Here is a 20116-nt window from a genome sequence, read left to right on the forward strand (position 1 = left end):
ACACACACACGATTGAAGACACATGGTATGGTGAATCAGAACAAAAAATATGAGAAGAAAATAAATATATCAATCACTCGTGAAAAATGGAGCAACCCATTGCCAAAGCAACGTTTTTAATTTCAGTTTCTATATTATTTACGAATTTCAAGTCTTAATATCATCTCATCAACCGAAATATTTTTTCAAGAAAATCCTTATCTCTGACCAGTATATCGTCTAGTGAATGTGGTGCGTTGCTATAAGGTTATCTATATATCAATGTCTTTTTCACCCATACAAGTAACTTAAAATATTGGTATTGGCGGATATTTTTTTATTAAAAAGTATCTAATAATGTTTACCCTTACTATCCATAGAAAACGTTGTCCAGTTATTTTGTTTTCTATCGTACAATATTTGGCTTACCCACAATGCCGTAATTTATCAACAGTGCTTCGTCTGTACTACCCGCTGAATTTGGTTTCCTTTCTTTGTAGCAGGTATAATCTTAAACATCATATGTCATAATTAATATCTGTCATTTGATGCGATATCATTACTGAAATAATATGCCAAAACCGGTAACACATCAGCCAGTAACTGCTTATAGAATTTGAGTAATGTCAAGATGTGAAGTTATGAGAATTGTTTGTTGACACCGATCAGCTGATTGGAGTAATGAAAACTCGTAAGGTGAATGACGGAAATGAAAATGGTTATATTGCAATTATTATTGTTGATAGAAGTAGTGAACACATTGAGTATCCTCAGCAAGCGAATTTAATCCTGTTTTGCTAAAAATGTAGGTACCAAAATATAGTGTTACTTGGAAGCTTGAAATTGGCTAATTTTGTTTATTGTTGTTTTTGTAATAGCCTTCGTATGTCGTTACGTACCCAGTTTTCATCGTAGGTGTGAAAATTCCTATGCTTAGATTTATAGACACATCACTTTTGTTATGGTGTATTCTTTTGCAGTGTGAATAAGATATTATAAAGATAAACTCGTTTTACAATTCGAGTATAGCCAACACGTCAGGATTGACAAATAACATCAGCTGATATATCCAATAACCCAATTATAATGAAAAGTTGATGTAAAACTCCTCTATGGTCAGTGAAATAGAGTTGATTCATTTGATGGGTCTGTTTTGAAGGCTAACATGAGATCATCAGAAAAATAGTATATGTTCATGGACAGGTGTGTCATTATTTCCATGGTATTAAATTTTCATTATTTTTTCTCCATGTCAATGGGAAAACTAGTGGGAAACTTAATTTATAAAGTATAAATGTCATATATTCATGATGACACCATTCATAAGTAACACTATCCAAATGCAGTAAGAACAAGGTTTTCAAAGTTTCTTTCAATATATCAGAAGTATACAATATATTTTGGTATAGTTGTTGCCTCTATTAATGTGGGATTGTTTCTAAGTCACTGGCTGAATTTAGTATGGAAACGGTTACTGGTTGTCAGCTGTTCATGTGTAAAAAGTTGTAAGAAACAGCTGAAGTTGATAGTGATAGATCTTGGGCCCAGTTTGGGTACCAAGTGTCAGCCCCTCAGGGTTCCACCTCTTGATGGAAGTGAAGGGGTACATGTGTATAGAAAATGGGCATCTGTGTTGTCCATCTTGTAGGACCATAAACAGGTACCTCTCACTGGCCCCTGATGGTTGAAGCAAAGATTAATTTAAGTCAAGTTTGCTACTATTTTAGTCCTTATTACCTGAAGGTTTTCACTTGCTTAAACCAGAAATACAAGAATACAATCACAATTTTATCATGGATCTGGTCACTAAATCTGTTGTCCCAGTTAAACAACAGTGACCACTGGATTGGCCCATAATTCATTTCAGGAAGATATATTATGTTGTCTGGATAAGGCTAGAGCAATCAGTCAATCAATCTGTTGCTTTTGGTTTCCTTTGCATAAGACCTATAGCCTCCAGGAATCCGGTAACTTCCCCTGGATGGGATCATAAGTTTATTGGGGAATGAGATTGTATTGTTCTGTGTGGGGCATTGTAGTATACAAGAAAGGAGCAACATTTGTTGGGTCCCATCTCATGTTTTCCAATTTATCATACCAAGCCTCAAGTGTGTGTATAGTTCCAACTTGGTGTATATCATTGATATCGAGTTAATATGATTAGATTTGAATTCATGTATTGTTCCAGTTTGGTTTATATCCCTTTCTAAGCTATTGCAAGTATTTATACATCTATATAGAAGACTATTTCTTTTTCCTCCTTTGGACATGTAGTCTGTCTTAGTTTGTTCTCATGATCTCTGAAATCATTCCTATCCCTAATTAAGAGATCTCTTCTGTCAGTGTAGTCTCTCCCCTTTAGTGACCTGAATACTGTAATCTTAGCTCCTCTTTCCCTTCAATCTTTCAAAGCTGGCAGACGGAGCATTTTTAGTCTCTCTTCATATGAGTTATTTGCCAGACCGGAAACCAGTTTGGTTGCTGCCATTTGGTTTCACTCTATCTTGCTTATATCCTCCACTGTGTGCAAATAACAGTCTTTGATGGATCAGAGTTTCTATGAGTTTTTTCCATCATCTCTTCATCCATAGAGTGAAAAGTGACTTTAATCTTCTGCACCAGTCTATGTATCTCTCCCACAATCTTGCTGATATGTGTGTCAGGTGACAGGTTGTTTTTTATCTTCTTAATTTGGCTCACAAGAGATGAATGTTGCTTATATCCTCCACTCACCACTGTGTGCAAATAATAGTCTTTGATGGATCAGAGTTTCTACGAGTTTTTTCATCATCTCTTCATCCATATAGTGAAAAGTGACTTTAATCTTCTGCAGCAGTCTATATGTCTCCCACAATCCTGCTTATATGTGTGTCAGGTGATAGGTTGTCTTTTATCTTCTTAATTTGGCTCACAAGAGATGAATCTCTGTAAGTTGGGCCAGCCTCTTTTGCTTTTGTAATGGATTCACTTCACAAGGAATAGTTTAAAGATGGACTCGTCCAGTTATTGCTCATTTCCTGTACTTCTTTTGATTTTGTATTAGGGTGTTCTGTGTCTTCTGTGTGGTGATTGCATTTGGGACAGCTTGAATCTGTGTCCAGGCATATTCTTTGTTGGTACTATCTTAATGTTGTATGGTGTCTTAAGAACAGGGAATGTATTTTGGTTCTTGTCAGGTGTGGGAGGGTTTTCTTTGGGTATGATATCTTGTGGTTGTTGTTGGAATATTGAGTTTAGCCATCTTTTTTTGAAGGGTATGTTTAGTCATCTGGGTGTATTTACCTAGTTGTATCTTACAGGAAGGGGAGCTATGCTCGTGATGTTCCGTTTCTGTATCTCGCCATGTCTAATTTGTCCTTAAATTCATGTATTGTTTTTGCACACACTATTGTTTTGTCAAGTGTGTTCCATACATCCACCACTCTGTGGGGAAAGCTGTTCTTTTTCAGGTCTCTTCTATAACTGTCCTTTTTGAGCTTCCTTCCATGTCCTCTTGTGTTTCTCTTATCCCAATTAAGTAAGTCTTCTCTATCCAGGACTTCTACACCTTGGATAGAGGAGACTTACTAAATGTGTATGTGTTTCTGTGTGGATGTTTTGTGTGGTATAGGTGGGGTGTTGTAGATATTTGAGTAGTATGCTGTTGGTGTAGTTTTATCGTTGCATTCTGTTGGTGATGCTTGTGAAATTTAGTGGGAAGGATGTGTGTTGTTGAGGGTTCTGGTTTAGAATTGTTTTCCTGTCATTTTCATGTGATGTTCCATTGGGGGGATTTTGGTTTATGTATGTAAATGTTCTATATGGTTCTAGTGCATCCTGTTGTTATTCTTAGTGCTCCATTCTGCAATGTTTGTAAATTGTGTGTTCAATTTGCTGATTGTTGTTGTTGTTGTTCCCTAAACTGTCTGGATGAATAGTTCTGTTAGTGATTGTTGGGAACCATGCTGTGGAGGCATATTCTAGGATGGTTCTTGTGAACTGTTTATAGATGATTAAAGTTTTTGTTGTTGTTCAGAGTCATTGCCTATCAGTTGAGACATGCAAATTAATTCTCAACATATGCATTACAACATGGATAGATTCAGGTACTTGGAGAGAACAGACAGTAGCAAATAAAGAAAAAAATCCAAATATGATTGTACAAACTATAGAGTTATTAGGTTGCTATATATAAATTGTATACCAGAATACTACTAAACAAATAACAAACAAAAACTATTCTCATTTAACAACAAATAGTGTTGGAATGGCAGAGCAATAAGAGATTGTATCTTTGCACTAAAGATACTAATGTAAAAGTATTGGGAGTACAGTATAATATAGATCTGTATTTCTTATGTATTGACTACAGGCAAGCATATGACAGCATACACAGACCAACACTGAGCAGGGAAGGGAGAAGGCAAGAAATAGATGTGAGTGGAGAATGGTTATGAATGGAGTATAGATTGGTGTGGCCCAGAGGGATATCTCTTTGTCTTTTCTATTTTCATGTGAGGGGACGAGGAGGGAGGATTTCCATTTACATGAAGTTCTGGGGTCCTGCTGTGGATGTGCTCTGTCTTACTGCATTGCTTCAGATCCAGGCAGTGAGCAGGGGCAAGAGATGACCCTTCGTCTACAAGGAGCTAAAAAGGGAACGGGTAATGGATGAGTGTGGATGGGTGTGTGCCTTGGATGGCTACCTCTCTTTATGAGGGGGAAGAAACCTATTGATATATAGATAGAGATTTGTAAGAATCTTAGGAATTACTTTGTATACATTTGATGACAAACTAAGTGGTTACTAGTTACTAAATTCTTTTTGGTCTTCTTTCTTGTGAAGTAGAATCACTATAGCATGGCACTTTGATCCAGGAACACTTTTATGATGTGTACATTGGGTATACAGTAATCCCTCCCATATTCAAACTAATTAGGCCACAGGATGTGGAGCTTTAGGGAGTATTTGGTTACATGAAGTAAAAATCTTCACCCACCATTTCCTCTTTCCTTAAACATTTTTCCTGTAAATCAGGCCTTCAAAGAATGATCATAACAGAAAAGTTAAGATATTGGTGTTTTGGAAATGGGATGCAAAGCTACATTGCTTCTAACCCAGGGCAGTGGGCGAGATGCAGGGATGACCCATCATCCAGGAGTAGCCAAGAAAAGAGAGAGGGAGGGGTGGTGAATGGGAGTGGAGTATGTGGGGACAAAATGGGTGGGAGATTTATGCCTTTAACTTTGGCTACCTCCCTTGTAAGGGGGAAAAAGCCGTTGATATATGTAACTTTCCCTGTATTTTTCAGAAGGTCTATCAATATGCCATCTTCCTTAGGTGCTTTTCCTTGTTTCACATGTAGAATCAATGCTACTTCTTCATTTTTAACTATTGGTGCACTACTACTATCTACCAATGAATATACTGACTCAACCATGGTATTTGATGAATAAACCTCTTGGTAAAATTCTTCTACTCTTTTTATCATTCTGGGTCTGCATTTGATAATCTCCTTATTTCAGCACTTGACCACTGTAATACTGTTACCTTTCAAAATAGTTTCCTCTGTATAATCTCTGATCTCTGAGCTTGTTTTGTTTTCACATTTTCATCCCTCCTGTTTTTAATTTGCATAGACCTTCTTTTTATTAGGTTCCAATAACTTATAACTATAGAGCATTTGCTTTTGTAATCCTTTTTGGGATCACATAAAGAATTATAACCCAGAACGCCCACATGGAGAATCGTCACTCCATGAGATCCCAAGTGAAGGGTTGTCACCCCAGTACACTGAATATCAATAAAGATTAGGTTAGGTTGAATGAGGGTTATGCTTATTGTCATCAACTTCTACAACCGAAGAATTGTAAACCCAGGATGGCCCACATGAAGAATTGTCACCCTAGGATAGTCCATATGAAGAATTGTCACCCTAGGATAGCCCACATGAAGAATTGTCACCCTGTTGAAGTCTAGGGTGATGATTCTTCATGTGATTCCCTTTTTGTACTCAGTACTTCCTCTGCTGACTCTAATGATATCCACTAAATTAAGCAACCAGTTGACTTAACCAAAAATCCTACTCCACTCGATTTTTCCTTTACCTCTTTAGTAGAACTGGTGGTGACTGTCTTGTAGTTACATGAGCTTTTCTTCCTTCCTTTGGATTTCACTCAATCCCACAATATCCCAGTTGATGTTCTCCAGTTCTTCCATCAAACTCTCCAGCCTGTGGTTTTCTGTAGGATTCTCACATTGTACGTGTAGATTTTCATCTTGCTCAGGTTATTCACTGCCCAAGACTTACTTACCTACGTTTGGTGGCACACTGCCCATAAACACTGGAATCAGTGTTAGACCTTAGGGAGATGATGATCCAATAGGAATACCCATGAGAATATTGTTTGTACAAGCCATGTTTGCAATGAGAAATTGTGGCAGTAGTCTCACCTAGTTTCTGGTGAGATATATTTTTGGTGTCACATTATTTAGTTCATTTGGTCAAACCCTATATGAGGCATCCAGAAACAGAGGGGCATCCCTGCAACTTTTACTGGTTTCGAGTTGATGAGCACACACACATATATATATATATATAATGTAAATATATATAATGTATATATGTATATATATATATACATATATATATATAGAGAGAGAAGGCTTATGCCTTTCACATCTGTGCTTAACTCAAAACCAGTAAAAGTGGTAGGATGCCCCTCTGTTTCTAGGTTAGGTGCCACATATATCTTCTGTCATTACAAGACGTGATTAGTGTGGGTGACCCTGTAGTGATTTGCATCTTTATCAACACACCAGTTTCAAGGTGTCTGGTTTCAAATAGGGGAAGTTTAACATATGCTCCTGTATTCAAAAAGGGTGATCGAAACAACTGTAAGTGATGTTCAAAAACATCATTTAGAAAATAATTCATCAGTCAGTCTGTTTTACCAAGTATCTCTTGTAGGAGACCCACAGTTCCCAGGTAATGGGCAATGGTCACTGGATAGACCCATGGGTCACGTAGGGAAGAAATGTTGTGTTGTAATCGAGGGATTGTTATTATGGGGCTCAGTGCTCAATGTCTTCTGTGTGGATAAATGAGAATTTATCTTGTGTGAGGATCACACATGTCTAAAGGATGTGAAGACATACAATTTTCCTTATAGATGCATAAATACTTGGAATGGGTTAGGAGATATAACCCAAGCTGGAAGAATCATTGGGGGACGGAGAGGGGGGGGTCGCCGATTAAATGAAGCGGCCTTGCTGTGGATGTGCTGTGTCTGGCGACGCTGCTTCTACCCCAGGGCAGTGGACAAGGTGCAGGGATGACCCGTCATCGAGGAGGTGCTAAGATAAGAGGGAGGGTGGAGGGGTGTGGAGTGTATTGAGGGATGGAATGGGTGGGAATGATTTTATGCCTTTTCCTTTTTGGCTACCTCCCTTGTAAGGGGGAAAAAGCCTTGGTATATGTATGTATGTAAATCTAAAAATAATAATTGGAAATCAAGGGTATAGATTAAGTTGGAACTGTACATGAATTTGATGCTAGGTAGGATAAATTATAGAGTAGGAGACGGGACCAAATGAGTGTTGCTCCTTACCTGTATGGTACAGTTAGGTAAACACACCACTACTGCATATTTGAGTTTGGAATGGACAAGATTATCTGTGATTTTTGTCTAATTTTCCTTGATATAATGAAATAGCACTCTTATATTTGTCAACATATTATATGTCTCATATATATATTTTTTTCAGGTGACAAATTATTCATAACCATGGCTCCTAGGTCTTTTTCCTCTATTGCTTTTGTAACTGTTTCATTCCCAGTGTCTAAATGATGACCTCTTGCTTTCTATTTTTAAAATCTGTAAATTTTTGCATTTCATTTAAGTCTCCACTCTTGGCACCAGTCATAAATTTTCTCCAGACCTACCTGTAGCAGTTTACATTTTCTTTTTCTGTTTACACTTTTACTCATTGCATGATCATGGCATCATTTGTAAATAGGCTGGTATTACTATTTGTTCCATCCATTATTACAGGTGCCAGAATTTAATCCTATGGGGCTCCACTAGTTATTTCTGTCTAATATGACCTCTTGTCCTTAACAACTGTTCTCATGAATGTTTTAGGAAATACTTCATTCCAGGAGGTTCTCTTTGAGTCTTCCAATGTATTCCAGTTTCCATAGTAACCCTCTGTGAGGTGCTATATCCAAAAATTTCTCCAGATCGAAATACACACAGTTTATTCAACTATCTCTGTCTTGCAGTACATAAACCACTTTTGAATAAAAAATGATGATTTGATGCTTAAGATTATTATTTTATTAAGCCAAATTGGTTATCTGCCAAAATTTAGTCTACCTTGCCTGTACAGTTCATTCCTGGCTCTGGTACCTAATCTTCCAACTGGAATTTAATTGGTACATGATCAGCTTTACCTATAGGGAAAAGGTGCATCATGGAGCCAGTAATGTCTGCTTCCTTGGTAAGTAGCAAGTCCAGTGTCATTAGGATGTCATCGTCTCTTACAAAAGTAATTCCTCTTATCCACTGGGTCATTGTATTTTCCATGGCAATCTTTAACAGCATATTTTCCCATGGATTTTCATCAGCACGTTTTTCCCAATATTCCCAGTTAACCTCTTTGGAGTTTGTCTCTTACAGAGATTGTATTACCACGTTGTTCAGTAGTATTTTTTAGGAGGAAAGATGTGTCCATCAAAGATTCTTGGTAGTTTAGTTTTTATTTTGCAATTAGTGGAATCTGCATAATATGTAACTCCATGAACACTTTGAAGGACAGACTCATGTCGGACAATGCTGTTCAAGAGAACTCATTCATACAGTAGCAGTAACAACATCTACAAGGTGTGATTTATTTGGCAATAGCACACAGATATAAAACTACAATGTATAGAATTATAAAATTGCGAGGATAACACAAAAAGCATTTGAAACTTATTTCCATTGTGGTAATCAGCTCCGTTCCAAGTCCTTGTCTTGGGGGAATATACATACCATGAAATCTTTATTGCTTGGCCCTTTGGTTCAAATAATTACCTGAATTGCATCGGCCTTGTCCTCACTCACTCACTCTTTCTATTGTTGTGTCAATTTATAGCAATCATTACTCCATTCCCATCATATCTTGCATACAGAAGGTGGATCCAGTATTCCCTATCTGTTGACCAACATCCCTTGGAAGTTCAGTCTGGGTTAAGCACTAAATATTTAATGCGTTAATTCTCAAATAGGCATTAAATTACAGCTTGAAGGAAAGCAAGCCTTCTACATTTGCATAAGTATTTTTTATTTCCTTCTTCTGTCTCTTGCATGATCACGCTCTCTTATCTTGTGTGGTACCATTTCCTTTTTTGCTTCATGAAGAAGGTGAGGATTGTATACTAAGAGGCTAGCTGTGACTAAAGCTACCTTTGTCTTGTGTGCTTGTTGGGCAGGTAACAGTCACTACTCAGTTAGAGAGGAGTGCAGTACTTGAACCTGTGACTAAGAAGGTGCAAGATCAGCATGCTTCAGATTGTGCCACGAGCACAGAGACTTGACAGAAAAACTGCTGTTTTTGTTCTTCTCATTCATATTTTTGGTTTCTTTTAGAAATCCCATAATCCTTGCTGCTTGCCTATCATAAAAGATGTATCTCATAACCCAAACATCCTTAAACTTGATACCTGCCAACTTTGAAGACATAGCGATTACCTTGTTCACTGTGGCCATTAAATTAAGCTTGATTTTTCAAGGACATGGGTGCAAACCCTCTTGTACTGCCCCAACCTAAACATCTCTGCTTAGCTGGTAGCAGTGACACAGTTTGGTTTGTCTGCTACATTCCAAACTAAAAGGTCTTTATTGTTATTGTTATTATTATAATTGCTATTGTTATTGTTATTAATATTATAGGAAGCTCGCTGGCTGAGCAGATTAGGGTGTCGTTACTTGCGGTAAAGGTTGAGGGTGGTTTGAATCCTGCCACCGGCGAAGTTGAACCAAGAGCATGGTTCATTAAATTCCACACTACAAAGTTCTCTGTAAGGGGCACTGTCCTAGTATTCCAATAGGAGGAGTTTGTGATGTTAAACCATATCATATCATTATTATTTTTATTATCATTATCATTATTATGGGTGGTGGGTGGAAGACAGGGATGACCCTTTATCCACGAGGAGTATGATTAGAGGGAGGAAAAGGTGGTGGATGCGAGTGGAATGGGTGGGAGTGGGTACTTGGCTACCTCCCTTATAAGGGGAAAAAAAGCCCTTGGTATATAGATTATTATTATATTTTATTTTATGTATTTATTGTATTTTTATTTCTTTAGTTTCCTGTTTGATATCTTGGCAGTAGTTAACTACATCTGCTGATTAAAGAACCAACCTCCTTGATCCTCACAATCCACTTACCTTTTTCTTGGTTGATTTGATCCTGGCACTGAGAACTTTATTCTTCTCATTCTTCAAAACATTGTTATCCTTTCCTAACTAGATGACAGGTGGTGATGGATACGGAGCTGCCTAGTGTAGGCTGTATGGTCTCATGCAGTCTCCTCCATTCTTCTGTTCTTATGTATTGATTTCTGCTTTATGAGCTAGGTTTAGTGAAGATTTGGTTTCAAGCTGGCTTTCTAATAAACAAATCTCATTCCAAGGTGACATGATTTCATGTGTTAATGATATGAAAGCCATTAAATGTATAGACATTTATTTTCTGAGACAATACCTCAAATCTTAAGAAGATAGTCCCTCCAGATATATCCAGTTTTAACCTCTCTCCAGCCTTCATTAGCTACAAGATTCCTCAAAATCCAGGCACAAAGCCTACTAAATCATCTGCAGCCTCCAATGAGATCTTGTCCGAACCCTTCCTTTGACAAACTTCTTTATATTAGTGGTCCCAAGCATTTCCTCCTGGTTTTTCCATCCCTCCTTCTTCATGCTACTGATTAGTTTTATTCTAGACTCAGCAAGATCTTGTAAATAAGATTAGAATTGACAAGGGATGCAGATGTCTGTGTGTGTGTTTTCGTGAATCAAATGATCAATTATTGTGTCGAGTTTCACTAAGCAGAAAACCCGCAGCTGCACAGTGGCTGGCATTTGTCCTCTGAACCTACCGCAGATCTCTCTGGGAAGAAACTTTGGACTGCCTGTGTTGTATTAGTGTGAGACTCTTTGTCACTGTCTGAAAATGGTAGGAAGAGGAGAGGAGTCACTGATTGTCAGCTCCTCATTTGTGAAAAAGTGTAATAAATACAGTTGAAGTTGATAGAAATCTTGTGCCCAGCCCTGGTACTGTCAACTCCTCATGGATATATCTCCTGATGGAGGTGTGGGGGTTGATGGATTTGGAAAATGGGCGGCTTCGCTGTCCGTCTTGCAGGACCATCACATGAAAGTACCTGTCATTGTACTCTGTGTTTGTGTATTAACCACTTCAGTACTATGATGCCTATGTAGGTGTCATGAGGCATGAGTAGGTACACGAGGATGCTGGCGTGGGCGTCTTGATTATATATATATTTTTTTGTAGTTGTACATGAGTTACCCCTGGATTCTGTGAACTGGCTTGACCACATTTTCTGTGTTTATTATTACTTAGGGTAAAAGAGAATGAGTAATACAGCAGTGACTTAATATTTTATGTGGTAGTGTGATGCATCATACATATGGCAGCTGATGCTGCATGCGAGAATTTGACTCATACTGAAATGGTTAAATATTTATTCTTATTCTAATTTTTACTGGTAGTTATTATTATTATAATTATCATTATTATTTACTTATTTTCAGACTAGGACCTTGGTATAGAAATAATATTTACAATGGATGTAAGTGCCAGTCCTGATGTGAAATCCAAAATAAGAATTACAATTAGGACTGGATCAGGAGCACAAAATCATGGTGAATATAGTTGCATCATTCAAGATGATGCCAGTACTTCAAATATGGCAAATGGGGAAATGTCCACCAGTGAAATTGATCGTGATTGTGGCGAGGAAGCTGCATCCTTAGAATCATCAGAAACTAGTCCAAGCAAGAATCTTCGAAGTACCAGGAGGTTATCCGACTTGAACAAGGGCGAGGATACTCGAAGCAAACGTGAGTAAATGACTTTGATCTCGTCTTTTTGATTAAGTATTATTGGAGTCATTTTGCAGGAAGTTATTTTCAGAGATTATGTTTGGTTTACATTAGTGAGATCTTTTGAGTTTATATTAACTGTATTACTCGTACCAAGATTAATAGATACTGGTCACTTCTTAGGTGGTCTTTGTTTTGGTTGTTGAAGTTGTATGGTACAATTTCTTGGGGGACAGGTGTGTCCTAGGTAGTGGTTATGCTGTGAGTCAGAAGGTATTGACCACATAGTTGTTGCTGAGAAGACTTGGTGAAAATGGCTTCATGGAGTGAATGGTTGAGAAATGCAGGTAGTTCTCCATTGGTTGGGACAATTGGTGATGAAAAGTTTTGAAATTCAGTTCCAAATACAAGCAGCACTTTCAAGTATTTGAATAAAAAAAATACAATTGGAATTTCCTGAAATTTTGGGGGATTTTATGAAGTATTTTGAAATGTTCCTGTAGTCACCAGAAATCTACCAATAAATTGTTGTAATGATAGTAGGGAAATCAGATTTTTTTCTGGGAAAAAAAAAAAATCTGAATTCCCTACTACAATTATAACAAATATTTGTAATTATCTGGTGAATACATTTTTTTTTTTTTTTTTTTTTTTTTCAAAAAAATATCCCAAAATTCCAGGAAATTCCAATTGCAATTTGATTTGGCTACCTCCCTTATAAGAGGGAAAAAGCCCTTGGTTATATAGATAAATAGGGAATTCAGTAGAACATGTAATAATAATGATAATTGTTGTCTAGAATTTCACTGATTTGCTGACTCATCACAGCTTTCAATAGTGCTTAGGCCCCTTCCATAGATCTCTGTTGGAAGAAAAGTTGGTTTGTTTCTGTGTCACCCACACATAGTAGCAAGAAGGGAGCAGTTGCCAGTTATCAGCTCTCCTTGTGTGAAAAAAGTGAACGAAATACAGTTGCATTTTATAGAAAAAGTTCCTAGACATAGACGAGAGAACAGGTGTCAGCCCCTTGGGGTGAGGGTGTTGATGGGCATTGAAGATAGGTGGCAGGGAGACAGTGTTCTTTATTGTCTGTTATGCAGGACTTGCAGGTACCTGTCATTGATCCCATGTATGCGGATAATGTGCAGTGAAACCCCGCCAAGTTTGCATTCTTTAACTTGGATATTGTTATAAATCTGCATCCTTCAGATTGTTGTATAGGCTATCATTCATTTTATTTTTTGTGAAATATAGATACTATACCATGAAACAGTGGATAAAGTATACCTAAGTTTTCAGATGATATCATATTTATGGCCATAAGTATAATATAAATATGTGCATCTAAATGTTTTGTTGATTCAACTTATGGCCATTCCTGACCATTTAGGATTATATCTAAGTTACTTGAATCAAGTAGGGAAGGCGAATCAAGTAGGGAAGAAAAGGTAAAAGGTGCAGATGGAGAGATGATAATGGAAGAGAAGGCAGTAAGGGGAAGATGGGCAGAATATTTTAGGGACTTGCTAAATGTGAAGGAGGATAGGGAAGGAAAGATAGCTGCAGTGGGAAATGCGAAGAAAATGAGAGTGATGAGTGAGGAGAATGGAGGAGAAATAAGGAAGGATGAGGTGAAGGCAGTTGTTAAGATGATGAAAGCAGGTAAGGCACCTGGTCTGGATGGATGCCATGCAGAATGTCTGAAAAAGGGAGGTCAAGTGATGGTGGACTGGTTGGTGAGGTTATTCAATGTTTGCTGGAGAGAGGGTAGAGTACCGGAGGACTGGAGGAGTGCCTGTATAGTTCCTCTTTACAAAGGAAAAGGGGACAAGTGTGAATGTAGTAGTTTCAGAGGGATTAGCTTGTTAAGTGTAGTTGGGAAGGCTTATGGGAGGATCTTGATTGAGAGGATTAGGAGAGGAACAGAAGGAGTAATTGGTGAGGAACAGTGTGGATTTAGGACAGGTAGAGGTTGTGTAGATCAGATCTTTGTGGTAAGACAGATATGTGAGAAAGCTATAGGAAAGGGGAAGGATATTTTTTGGGCTTTTATGGATCTGGAAAAGGCTTATGATAGGGTAGACAGAAAGGCACTGTGGGAGGTTATGCAGATTTATGGGATAGGAGGAAAGCTTTTGTGAGCTGTCAAGAGTTTTTATGAGAGTAGTAGAGCTTGTGTCAGGATTGGAAATGGAGAGAGTGAGTGGTTTGAGGTAAAGGTGGGACTTTGTCAAGGATGCGTTATGTCGCCCTGGCTGTTCAACTTATACATGGATGGGGTGGTGCGAGAGGTGAATGCAAGGGTAGTGGGTCAGGGATTGGAGATGGTTAAAGAAAATGGAGAAAAGTGGGAGGTGAGCCAGCTGTTGTTTGCGGACGACACTGCGCTTGTGGCAGGATCGGAGGAGGGATTGAGGAAGCTGGTGGCAGAGTTTGGGAGAGTATGTGATAGAAGAAAGCTGAAGATAAATGTGGGTAAAAGTAAGGTGATGAGATGTACAAGGGGTGAAAGTGGCAGTAGACTGGAAGTGAACATTAAGGGAGAGCGACTGGAGGAAGTGGATAGTTTTAGATACTTGGGTGCAAGTGTAGCAGGAAAAGGTGGAGTGAAGGTGGAGGTAGAATGTAGATTGAGAGAAGCGAGTAAATGCCTTGGTGGATTAAAGAGTGTAATGAGGAATAGACATTTAGGAATGGATGCGAAGAGGAGACTGTATGAAGGAGTGATTGTGCCAACAGCACTGTATGGGGCAGAAACGTGGAACATAAGAGAAGAAGAGAGAAGGAGTTTGAATGCGTTTGAGATGAGGTGTCTGAGAAGTATGGTGGGGGTTACTAGGCTAGATAGAGTGAGAAATGAGGAGGTGAGGAGGAGAACAGGGGTGAAAAAGGAGCTGGGAGATAGGGTTGATGAAAGAATATTAGGATGGTTTGGACATATGGAAAGAATGAGTGAAGAAAGACTAGTAAAAGAGGTATGGAAGGCAGATGTGGAGGGAGTGAACATGAGGGGACGTCCTAGGATGAGGTGGATGGATGGGGTGAAGGGGGCTTTGGGGAAGAGGGGAATGTCTGTTGAGGAAGGAAGGGAGAGGACGGAAGACAGAGGTGAGTGGAGAATGGTTGTATATGGATGATGTTGTGATTGCATGAGGAGGAATGGGCGGTGGGGTGGGGGTGAGGTAGTATGTGTGAGCAAATTTTGACGCAGCCCGAAGGGATTTCTCCCCGTCCTCTCCTTATATGCAAGGGGGGACGGAGAGGGGGGGTCGCCGACTAAATAAAGTGGCCTTGCTGTGGATGTGCTGTCTTGTGACACTGCTTCTGACCCAGGGTGGTGGGCAAGGTGTAGGGATGACCCATCATCCAGGAGGTGCTCAGATGAGAGGGAGGGTGGGAGGGGTGTGGAGTGTATTTAGGGATGAAATGGGTGGGAGTGTTTTTATGCCTTTCCCTTTTTGGCTACCTCCCTTGGAAGGGGGAAAAAGCCTTGGTATATGTATGTATGTATGTACTTAAATCCCACAATTTTGTCATAGTTTGATCCCAACCCTACAAACATGATTTAGTGGGTCAACATTGGCCCTAGGTTGGCCCATTTGTTACCGATATACGCCAACCTAGGGCCAATGTTGGCCCAGTAAATCATGTTTGCAGGGAAGATAGTGGAGTAGATGAGATCGCAGCGATGCTCTAGAAGAAGAAGAATCATTTTACAATATTCTTGGGGCTGGGTGTCAGCTTAATATATATATATATAATATTGGTGTACATAGTCAACCCATCCATTTCTCAAGCAGCACATCTACTATTCTCACATAGAAAATTAATAAGTTAGATATGCAGGACTTTCCTTCTATAAGTCCAGATTGGTTGTCAACCAAGATTCCTTTCTCCTTCAAAATTTCACCTGTCTTTTACAATTAATTCACACATTTTGGCTGTTGTACCAGTCAAGGACATTGGTCTGTAATTTAGTAGTACCTCCTTATTTCCTAGTTTAAATATTGGTACCACATTTGCAGATTTCCAGTCCAATAGTACCTTCCCCTTTTCCAGTGAACATTATATCAATTGATTTACGTTATCCACTTAAAATTTTTCTACACGCTTTCTAATTTGAGATTCCATCTGATCCTGAGATCTATCTCTCCTCCATAATGCCATAATTTTTTTTGTCCTCTCTCTCAAACTCCTTTTTTCTTATTGAATGCTGACTGGAAGCTTTCATTCATTATTTCTGTTTTCATTCTTGCATCTTCAAATACTACCTCAGTTGTGAACTTGGATAATCCTTCTCTGAATTTGCCATTTACAGATCTGAAGGGTAGGTTGTTTGTCCATGCAAATTTATATGTTCTCTCTTCGATCTGCCCCACTTCCAGTATAAATTGAAGAACCACAAACTCAATCCGAATAATCCAATCACCTCAGGTTCTTCGGTTAAGATCTAATCCAATCTTGGAAGTGAAACCTCTGTATCGTGTCAGTTTCACCCACTAGATCAGTGGTTCTTAACCCCTGGGTCGCGACCCAAATTTGGGTCGCCAAGCCATTTTATTGGGTCGCTAAGGTTTGCAGAAAATAATTATTTTCCCACTACAAATATATTATAATTATATACTGTAATAATTAAAATACATGATGCCTAGTCTTAGGATTCTAAGCAGACCATGATTAAATAAAAACTCCAAAGCAGAAAATTTATTTGAAGTGTTTTGAAAATTCAATGTATATCTATGTAGGCTTGGGTCGCGATGCTTGATTTGTGCAAAATTTTGGGTCGCTGCCAAAAAAGGTTAAGAACCACTGCACTAGATCATTGTTATTCATTGCTGTCCATAATAATATGTTTCCCCAGGATTCCTTACTTCCCTTATTACCTCTCCACGATTAGATTAGCCCATAAGAAACATTTTTTCACCTGTATCGGTGAACCTATTCAGTTGCTTAATCATGTTTCTTATTAATTCTCTGTGTCGTGCATTATCTCATGATACTTTGTGTGCATTATTATATATATATATATATATATATATATATATATATATATATATATATATATATATATATATATATATATATATATATATATATATATATATTTAGGGATGGATGCCACGGCTTACTGACTGACACTGGAATCCCGCTTCATCCAAGGGGAGGGGATATGGGAGGAGTCTCACAACCGTCTGACGCCTTCTTAAAATGCAGAAGAGACATCTTCCTTCTTCCCCTTCCGGACAGCCGTTGTGCTGAACGTCTGTCTGTGCAATAAATCACGCCGCCACCGCAGGCAACTCTTTACTTCTGTTACCTACGCATTACCATCACATGTCGACACCATGTGTCGTATCGTCGTCTTGCTTGCCATCACTGCGGACACTGCCTCCTAGCTACGCCAACAAACCCGCGCGATAACGGGCAGTGATGTAACAAACGACTAACGCAAATAAATAAATAAACAATAAATACATAAATGGATGAATAATTAAGTAAATATATACATAAACTAATAAGTAAATAAATAGACAGATGATTAAACAAATGAATAAATAAACCAGTAAATAGATAAACAAATAAACAAGAAAACATAAATAATAAAAACACACCGATCAACGGGTAATTCCGTACCTACGTCACTGAGGTTATGAAGAGGAAACATTTGAAGACCAGTAGAACGGGGTGGGACAGGATTTTCTTGAAGGAGAATGTTACTTGTTCAAGATTACTCATGATGCTCATCTCCGAAGTCAAGGCACTTGAGGTGTGGAGTAAAATGCATAATGGTTCCGAAACCTACCTTGCGAATCGGTAATAAACACCTACTGTATATATTTTCAAAACGCTCCTTGTATGTTCCTCATACTGCGATGATGATGGATCAGTTTAACGCCGCGAATTCCCCCTATCAGGAGGATAGGCCAGTACCCCTTACAGAGGCCTTTGTGGCATGGAATTTAACGAACCATGACCTTGGTCCAACTCGCTGGCGGCAAAGTTCGAACTGCTGTCATCTCAACCTCCGCCGCAAGTAGCGACGCTCTAACCCGGTAATCGGTTTTAGAAGGGTCAGAACGGCTTAGCCAATCAGTCACCCAGCCAGCCAGGCAAAGCAGCAACGAAACTGTCATTATATTAAGACAACAGAGCAGGACTCGCAGTAATGGATTTAAACTGGACAAATATAGATTTAAGAAGGAAATAGGCAAAAATTGGTTTACTAATAAGAACATAACATAAGAACATAAGAATAAAGGAGACTGCAAGAGACCATAAGGCCTACACTAGGCAGCTCCGTATCCATCACCACCTGTCATCCCCATCCATAAAGTTGTCTAATCGTTTTTTAAAACAACTGATAGTTTCAGCGCTTACTACATGGCTACTAAGTTTATTCCATTCATCGACCACCCTATTAGTAAACCAATTCTTGCCTATTTCCTTCTTAAATCTTGTCCAGTTTATACCCATTACTGCGAGTCCTGCCCTGTTGTTTTATTATGATGACCTTGTTTGCTTCACCCTTGTTATAGCCTTTGATCCACTTGAACACACTATTAGATCACCCCGCACTCTGCGTCTTTCCAGAGAGTGTAAGTTTAGGTGCCTAAGCCTCTCTTCGCAAGGCAAATTTCCGAGTCCATGTATCATTTTGGTTATTCTTCTCTGTACTGATTCTAATGAATTTATGTCCATTTTGTAGGATGGAGACCAAAACTGTACCGCATAGTCTAGGATGGGTCTAACTATCGCTAGATAGAGTTTAATAATTACCTCTGCACTTCTATTCGTTACCGTCCTAGCAATGAAACCTAATGCCCTGTTAGCTTTATTTCTGGCGGTAATGCACTGCTTCCTGGTTTTAAGGTCCGGACTCACCAGAACTCCCAAGTCCCTCTCGCACTCCGATTTTTCTAAAAACGTGTTATCTAAGTTGTATCTATTTTCGGGGTTGTGTAGCCCTACGTTTAACACGCTACACTTAGAGATATTGAAGTTCATTTGCCATTTCACCGACCATATTAACAATTTATTAAGATCATCCTGCAGAATCTGGGCGTCGTCTCCTGACCTAATTTGGCTTCCTATTCTAGTGTCGTCCGCAAAGTTACTAACATCACTATTTATCCCATCGTCTAAGTCGTTTATGTACATAATGAACAATAAGGGACCCAAAACTGAGCCCTGGGGGACCCCGCTAGTAACATTGCCCCACCTAGATTTTATTCCATTTATGGTGACCCGCTGTTTTCTGTTACTAATCCAAGCTCTAATCCATTCTAACACTTTTCCTCCTATGCCATGGGCTTTGATTTTATTTAGTAGTCTCTGGTGTGGCACCTTGTCGAACGCTTTGCTAAAGTCAAGGTAAATAACATCGTAATTTTCATTGTTATCTGACGCCTTATATACTTTAGTGTAAAAGGATAGAAGATTAGTCACACATGACTTACCCTTGGAGAAACCGTGCTGTGAATCACGAATTAAATTATGCCCTTCGATGTGTTCTCTGAGTCTATTTACTCTTATTGATTCAAGCATTTTTCCTATAACCGATGTCAAACTGATTGGCCTGTAGTTGCATATAGACGATCTATCTCCCTTCTTAAAAACTGGAACAACGTTTGCCTGCCTCCAAGTAGTTGGAACAAAACCAGTGTCTACCGATTTATTGAATATTTCAGTTAACTGGTCGCAGATTTCAAATTTACACTCCTTAAGCATTCTTGGAAAAATTTCGTCTGGAGCCGGAGATTTTGTAGCTTTAAGTCTGTCAATCTGGTCAACGAATGGAACAGACTTAGTAACCGTGTAGTGAGCGCTGAAACTATCAGTTGTTTTAAGAAACGGTTAGACAACTTTGTGGATAGAGATGACGGGTGGTAATGGAGATGGAACTGCCTAGTGTAGGTCTTATGGTCTCTTGCACTCTCCTTCATTCTTTCACGTATCCTGTGCGTTCTGCCTCACGGCCCCAAGCAAACAAACTTTTGACAACAAAAACCTTTTGCATGAACCAATCATTATGCAGTCTTTCTTTT

At 38.8% G+C, this 20116-nt stretch overlaps 1 protein-coding gene across 3 annotated transcripts in view; it reads left to right on the forward strand.

Moving 5' to 3' along the window:
• Positions 1-409: 409 nt before the first annotated feature.
• RNF220 (ring finger protein 220) overlaps positions 410-20116 on the forward strand; it is a 349206-nt gene continuing 329499 nt past the window's right edge. Inside the window, exons 1-2 of one of the 3 annotated variants that reach the window (XM_076206722.1) lie at positions 410-482; positions 11781-12089. In XM_076206722.1, coding sequence (XP_076062837.1) covers positions 11813-12089 — 277 coding nt within the window. In that variant the 5' untranslated portion in view covers positions 410-482; positions 11781-11812. Of the gene's footprint in view, positions 483-536; positions 785-11780; positions 12090-20116 lie in introns of those variants that run through there. The other 2 variants (XM_076206724.1, XM_076206723.1) reach the window with 2 other exon arrangements.

The sequence above is a fragment of the Oratosquilla oratoria genome, chromosome 23 (assembly GCF_046742065.1).
Source record: "Oratosquilla oratoria isolate Oo_2021 chromosome 23, ASM4674206v1, whole genome shotgun sequence".
Lineage (NCBI taxonomy): Eukaryota > Metazoa > Arthropoda > Malacostraca > Stomatopoda > Squillidae > Oratosquilla > Oratosquilla oratoria.